Source organism: Marmota marmota, unplaced genomic scaffold (assembly GCF_001458135.2).
Source record: "Marmota marmota marmota unplaced genomic scaffold, marMar, whole genome shotgun sequence".
In the NCBI taxonomy this organism is placed as follows: Eukaryota; Metazoa; Chordata; class Mammalia; order Rodentia; family Sciuridae; genus Marmota; species Marmota marmota.
The window spans coordinates 13,525,407-13,532,892 of record NW_025999880.1 but is presented as its reverse complement, the minus strand read 5'-3'; the positions used below and the strand labels follow the sequence as shown (position 1 = coordinate 13,532,892).

Below are 7,486 nucleotides of genomic sequence, written 5' to 3'. Positions count from 1 at the left end.
CACAAATTGGAAGGAAAAGGAAGAGTTGTGACCAATCTGCTTTGGGTAAATTATCCCCCATTGTCTACATCAGGTTCCAGAGTTAAAGGGTATCTACTAGGAATTTAGAGATAAGTAGTTTTTTTTTTGTTTTGTTTTTTAAATATTTATTTTTCAGTTTTTGGCGGACACAACATCATTGTTTGTATGTGGTGCTGAGGATCGAACCCGGGCCGCACGCATACAAGGCGAGCGCGCTACCGCTTGAGCCACATCCCCAGCCCGAGATAAGTAGTTTTTGTTTTTCGTTCTTCTTTTCCCATACGTAGTAGTATTTCAAAGAGGGTTCCAGACTTTAAGAAAGTCGGAGCCTCAGGTGTGCTCCCCTGAACCCCCACGCTACAGGCCTCACCTCCACCAATCCCAGCTACGCTTTGCTGCAAAGACCCCATCACACCCTTGGTCCAGTCGTCAGGGAGCCATCCATCACTGTCTGGACGCGAGCCAATCGAGCCTATCGGACAAGCCCTGCCTTCCTGCCAGCCAATTGGCGGAAGGCAGTGGGCCCCACAAGTCGCTTTGGAATGTGTGTGTGTGTGTGTGTGTGTGTGTGTGTGTGTGTGTGTTGGCAAGCGGTCAGCCGTCTCCGGGTAGTATAAAAAGGGTTCGAGGGGCAGGCTGCCCCTGGTGTGTCCACAGCTGGGTCTGAGTGTGGCTAGCAACACGTCCAGCGCCAGATCTCTGGGCCAGTGTTTCTGGAGCCTAACCTCCTGGGGTCTCAGTTCCTACTGTGTCCTGGTGCCAGTTCAGCTGGAGAAAGGGGAGGCTCCCATCCCCGCAAACACTCGGGACACATTGGGAGTCCACCAGGACACAGAGGGAAAACAAGAATGGGGCCAGGGGAAGGGGTGGAGACGGTAAGGCGGGCCCGGGAGGCCGCCCCCGCCCGGAACCGCCGACCGCCCTTCCCGAAACCGGGTCTTCGGCGCTCGCCTCCGCGCCCGCCGGCTCCGGCCTGTGGCAGCACTAATGAGGCTTTCTGTGGGAAGCTGGTGCCAGCGGGCAGAGCTCTGGGCGACTGGCCAGGCGCGCAGTCCTGGCGGCTCCGCCTGGTTGCGGGCGCTAAGAAGGGGCCAGGGACGCAACCGCCCACGACCCCCACCAGCCCCAACTGGGTCTCGGTCTCCGCCCTCAGAAGGCCAGGGCTGCAAACTTGGGATCCTCCCACCCTCCTGTCCTTCCAGTTCCTCCGACCGCTCTATGCAGTCCTCTCTGCGCTGACCCCTCCCCTCCACCGCCGTGGGTCCGCAGCTTTGCAGCACCACCACGCCCTTTAGCCATAGCAAGCGAGGACAACTTTCTGTTCGCCTTTCCATCCTACCATGCCCCCTCGGCTCCCTCCTCTTAACCCAGAGCAGTCCCTGGATGGGTGAGGGGTTCCGACAGCCTGAAGGCAAGGCACGCGGGAAAGCCACCTGTCCCTAGCAGTACCCCACCGGCCTGGTTCTGCAGAATCTGCCACAAACCCTTGAGCTTTTCAGAACCTCAATGGCCCCCCTGAGTAAAACGGTGAAGACACTGTGTTGTTCACAGGATTCGGTTAGACAGTTTGCGTGAAGTGCCAGTCTTTTGACTGTCCTTTTCCATTACCGTTTCTGTACAATTGAAATTGCAAGGCCCGGGACGGGTTGCCAGGAAGCGACTTGCCCTTCCCGTCCTTGTGGTCGCTTAGGGGCGGTGGAAGGAGCCAAACACTGGGTGTGGCCTCGTATTTGCCAAAGTATTTCTAGAGAATTTCTTCTTTCCTGTCGCCGCTCTGGTCCCTGAGCTCCGGTTTAATTGCATACTCCTCCAGTCCCCGCCTTTAGAGTTGACTTTTTACATTATTTACTGGAAAGGATTATGTGCACAGAGTTTTACAATGCATATGTTTGCACTGCTGTATCTTTGCCATTTTTCTCAAATTACAGAAATCGTCGAATCCATTATAAATAGTGTAGGACGTGACAACCACAGGGACCGCTTCTAGCGACACCCGAGTCTAGTCTCTTTCTTTAGCAGCTGGCGGAAATTCTTGTACCCACGCTGGTGCAGAACTCACAGGGTGGGTCACGCGTGCTGGTTGCTAGGGCAACGCCCTGTTGCTTGTGTTTGAGACCAACCCAGAGCAAGGGTCTGTCAAGACCTAGGGGAGGAGTTAGGGCAAAAGACCAGCAGGAGCACGTTTCGCGTTTTTCCCTCTAGGTGCCGCTGTAGGATTGCGGATGCTGTCGTGGGGCGGGGCTTCCCACCAAGCTAGGCTCCTCCAAAGGCGGGGCGTGGGACGAAACCGCTGCAGCCTGCAAGGGCTGGAGGGAAACTAGCTGCCTTGGGATACAGCTGGAGGCGGCCTCGGTATGATAGTACAGGAACGCAGGAAGTGCACGCATTGGAGAAAGACAAGGAGAAAACACAGGTTCAGGGACCGGGACAGAGAAGGAAAGTTGCCCAGAAAGGTGTCCATCACCATCTTTCCAGTTTGGCCCTGGAAATCCCTTTTCATCCTCTCCCCTCTGGGCCCCCAATTCTTCACAGCCTTAGAGCGCGCCAGGTGCTCTGGATACGGGGACACACCACACACACACACACACACACACACATCGGGTTCTGGCCGATGCGTCCTCGCCCCCGGTATTCGGTCGAAGCCAGCAAGCTTGCTGGGCTCTAGTGCCCAGGCTGTTTGCCACAGTAGGAATTCCGCGGTCCCCGGCATGCCAAGAAAAACAGCCATGCTGTTTCTCAGTTTGTCAGAGGAAGCCCTATTCCCTTTTGGAAGCCAGGAATGGAAAAAATGACTTGGAATCTCCAGCGGAGCTGCGCAGTGTGTACCGCATAAAAAAAAAGTGGGGGTACCATCTTTTGCTCTTTCTCAGAAGTATGCGTCATTCCTGCCACTGTCACTCTCACCGTGTTACATAGTCAGACCCAGCCCCGCCCGCCGCGTACGATACCCGAGGTATCAGTGTTGCATCCCCTTACTATACCAAATAGTCCCTTTCCCGTGACCCGTTCTCTTCCCAAACAGGCAAGTACAGGGATACATCCGCACCGGGTCTGGATATCTTGAAGATGTGCCTCATATACCCAAGAGGAGCCGCAGAAAGCCCAGAAGCCCTTGTCTGAACACACACACCTCTCCCAGGCCAAGAAAGGAGGAGACCCTTGGCAGGAGACAAAGCAGATTTATTAGGGCCCTGACTCCAAAAGTCTAGGAGAAGTTCTGAGCAAAGCAGCTCAGCTGGTTCCCATGGCCCAGGGCAGGTCAGGGCACTGAGAAGGGGTAACCGAGCAGGGGCCAACCCTTTGCTTCTCAGAATCCCTCGCCCAATTCCTCAAGGGTCAGTTCTGGGGGAGGCCTGGGAAGGCAGAAGGGTTTCTTCTGCCCCTTGGGCTTTTGCTAGGAATGGGGAAATGGTTCTCTTGGGGAAGGAAGCCTTGAATCCAGAGCCTTCATTTCAGTAACGACCATTTAATTTGTTCCTTGGCAGACTGGAGAACCTGGGATGGGGTATAGGAGGTTGAGAGAAAGAAGTGGGGAGAATGTCAAATACCTTTAAACTGGCAGTGAAAAGTTCTACAGGGTCCCCAGCCGCCCCTGCAACCTTGGTCACTAGGTGGCAGCAGCTCTTCTCTGTCTGGGGCCAGACATCAAGGCAGAAAGGATAGGGCAGGTCCAACTGGCAGCAGCCAGCTCCCACCTCAGGCCCAACCCTGCCCAGCTCTCTGGTTCCTGCATCTGTAACCCTGGATGTGGCAGTGGCCCCTACCTCCCCCATGCCATGCCATGAGAATTCCTGTCCCCAGATACTGGGTTTAGTCACCTGACACCTCAGCAACCCACTAGCTCTGGTCTCAGCTAGCAGTGTGTTCTCAACTCCACCCAGTCCACTGCTGATGTGGCACAGCTGGAAAAGGGTGGGCCAGACCCTGCCTTGGCCACCTTCTGAGGAAGCAATCTGGGTCTAGTATGTATACAAATCTGTAGCACTGTGAATACCCAATGCTAATACAGCAGGGCCCCCAGGTGTCCTTCAGATTGTCTCTCCAGCCATTAAGCCTCTTTTCCTTAAAAGAAGGTAGATTCTACTCTGTGTATCTCTCTTCCTCCTGCAACTCTCTGGGGCATGTTGGGGTTCCCCTGATTCTCCTAGGGGAATCTAAATTTCTCTTCATTTGTATTCCCTATTTCACTACCTGCACTTTCCTTTTCACTCAAGAATTTCATTAAAAGTGCTTTGTCTTTGGGCTGGGGTTGTGGCTCAGTGGTAGAGCACTTGCCTAGCATGTGTGAGGCACTGGGTTTGATTCTTAGCACCACATATAAATAAAAGAATAAAATAAAGGCCCATCAACATCTAAAAAAAGTGTTTTGTCTTCATTCTTTGGCCCTCTGGAAAAGTGGTAATGGTTATTTGCTGAGCATGTATGGCTCACTAGAAGCTATGGGAGCTTCCTTGTAGTAGCCTGTTTGATTAACTCTCTGAATAACTCTCTGAAGAGATCCTTCTATTATGTGAGACCCAGAGAGGTTGAGTAACTTGCCCTAGGTCACCCAACATTAGGTGTTAAGGTAGGACAACCTGAGATGCCTCATAGGAGCGCTTATTTTCTCATCTGCTCTGCTTATTGCCCCCAACCTCTTCTGCCCAGAAAATCGCCATGCAATTGCATTAATTCCAGCAGGCCATGAGGATACACGGGGAACCAGAGGGCAGAGGGAGTGCTGAGAGTAGTGCAGAAAAATGGGCACCACACCTGGGGCTCCCCATTGGTGGGCACAGGCCCTTCTCAGTAGGGCCACCAGAGTAGGAGTGGTTAGTGCCAGGGCATGAAGCTCCACAGAAGCAGGATTAGTCTGAGCAGAGGGACCTGTGAGCAGACAGAACAGAGGTCAAGGAAGTCAGCCAATAGGATCATCTAGGTGTACGGTGGGAGTGGGCTTTTCCCTAGCCAGGTCCTTCAGAGGCAAGGTGACAAGTGATGAGTGGGGAGAGTTTCATCTTATGAGTTTAAGAGTCCTTTAACAGCTAGGTATGGTGCATGTCTATAATCCCAGCAATTTGGGAAGCTAAGACAAGAGGATCATAGGTTCAAGGCCAGCCTCAGCCACTTAGCAAGACCCTAAGCAGCTTAGCACTTATTCTCAAAATAAAAAAAGAGCTGGGGATGTGACTCAGTGATTAAGCATCCTTGGGTTTAATCCCTGCTACCAAAAAAAAAAAAAAAAGAGCTCTTCAACAAAGCTGGGTGCAGTAGCACATAACTATAGCCCATGTGCTCCAGGAGACTGAGGAAGAAGAATTGCTTGAACCCAAGAGTTTAAGACCAGCCTGTGACAACATAGGGAGAGCCCATCTCAAAAAAAAAAAAGGAGCTGGACAGATATAGTGGTCCACTTCTGTAATCCCAGCTACTCATAAGGCTGAGGCAAGAGGATCAAAAGTCCAAGGACAGCCTTGATAATATAGCAAAATCCTGTCCAAAAAAATAAGATTTTTAAAAAGAACTGGGAGGGGTAGGAAGGGTGGTAATGTAACTGAGTGTTAGAGCACTTACCTAGCATGTGCAAGACCCTGGGTTCAGTCCTCAACATGACAAACAAAAAACAAAACCCAAACAAACAAACAACCCTTAACAATCCCAGTGAGGATCCTAAATGATGAGGGTGGGGTTTGGAGGTAAACTCCTAGTTGGTATCCTTTTTCCAAGTTGGGGGAGCACTGGGGCTTGAGCTCGCACATTGCTTTGAGAGACAAGTGACCCAGCCATCACCAAGGTAGGCAGTTCATTTCAAGTTTGATCCAATTGAACCAGGCCAGCAGACAAGTGAGCAGATGGCAAAGTGTCCCTTCATCCCTTATATGCAATTCTCCCACCCCAGAGACCTGGAAGCCTCCACTGATTCTAAGAGATAGCCCATCATGGCCTAATCCCTTCCTTTCTGCACCCCTGATCTCTTGGCCTTGATAGCTTCCCCTGGGTTCCTCAGTTCTCCTTCTCTCTTTTAGCACATTTCTATTAAAGGCAGATGCAGGGGCCTACCTGGGTCACACTCTGTTCAGTTAAGCTGCTGTCATCTGCCTGCAGGGAAGCAGAATCAAAGGGTGGGGTTAGGCCATGGTGAGGTTGTTGGGACAGAGAGGTGAAGGAGAGGGACTTGGGGATTGAGAGAGCAGTGGTGAGTGTGGTCCAGAACTGCACCTGTATCTCTAGTTAGCAGAAGTCCTGCAGCCTGTCATTTGGAAGTCAAGACCCCTGGGATCTTTCTGTGGTGCATGGAGGGTGAGGGAGTGAAGGGGAATGAAGATGGAAGGCAAGGTTTCTTCAAGATACAAGAAAGTCAGAATAGGCAAGGAGATTCTGTCCACTCCCCCAAGTCAATCTCAAGGCCAAGGTAGCCACCAGGTATCCTTTTGAGGATTCACATATTTCCCTGCCTATACTTCCCAGGAGAGAGGGTGGGGCGGTGATTGTGATCCTGTTTTGGAGAGGACAAGATGATTTGTCTTAACAACAAGCTGCCACCCACCCACCCTGACCCTAGCAAATGCAATGGCTCAGGGGATGGCCTCTGCCAGAGGAACTCTGGCTTCCACTACCTGGGCCCTGGCAGACCCATGCCCAGGGAAGATGGGAAGTGGGAGGACAGGAAGGGCAACCTGGAGGAGATGGGAGTGAGGAGGGGTGAGGGAAGACTTACCCTAAAATTCACTTTCTGGATCACTTGCTGAGGGTCACTTTCCAGAATCACACTGCAAGATGAGAGAAAAACCAGGGGTGCGGGGGATTGGAGATGTGATTCTTTCCTCTGCCTCCTCTCCCAGACAAGCAGCTTCCCTCTCTTCCACCTATAGAATCTCCCCTCCAGGGCTCCTTCCCACGGATGATCCTCAAGTCACACCTCTCCCTCGACACAGAAGGCCCTCAGCTCTGCCTCATCTACTCTTCACATCTGTGGTTCATACCCTTGGTCATCACTGGGCAATAACTGTGAAGTGGGGCAGTCCAATTTAGAATGATCAGGCGTTATCGGGCATGGTGGCACACACCTGTCATCCCAGCTGCTTGGGAGGCTGAGGCAGGAGGAAATTGCAAGTTCTAAGCCAGCCTCAGCAACTTAGCCAGGCCCTAAGCAACTTAGCGATACTTTGTCTCTAAATAAAAAACAAAAAGGGTTGGAGATGTGGTGGCTCATTGGTAAAGTGCTCCTGGGTTCAATCCCCGATAAGGGGGGGCGGGGAGCCTGGTGCGGTAGTGTACACTTATGACCACTCAGTGACTCAGGAGACCAAGACAAGAAGACTGTGGTGGCCCACGCCTATGATTCCAGTGTCTCAGGAGGCTGAGGTGGATCGTGAGTTCAAAGCCAGCCTCAGCAACTTAGCCAGGCCCTAAGCAACTCAGCAAGACCCTGTCTCAAAATAAATAAAATTGGCTGGGGATACAGCTCAGTGGTCCAGTGCCCTTG

General features: G+C 52.2%; 1 protein-coding gene across 1 annotated transcript in view; it reads right to left on the bottom strand.

Moving 5' to 3' along the window:
• Positions 1-3,180: 3,180 nt before the first annotated feature.
• Positions 3,181-7,486, bottom strand: part of Copz2 (COPI coat complex subunit zeta 2) — a 13,166-nt gene continuing 8,860 nt past the window's right edge. Inside the window, exons 7-9 of the mRNA XM_015495808.1 lie at positions 6,719-6,770; positions 6,061-6,099; positions 3,181-3,516 (exon numbers count right to left, since the gene is read on the bottom strand). Of these exons, the coding sequence (XP_015351294.1) occupies positions 3,469-3,516; positions 6,061-6,099; positions 6,719-6,770 (139 nt within the window). The 3' untranslated portion in view covers positions 3,181-3,468. The remainder of the gene's footprint in view (positions 3,517-6,060; positions 6,100-6,718; positions 6,771-7,486) is intronic.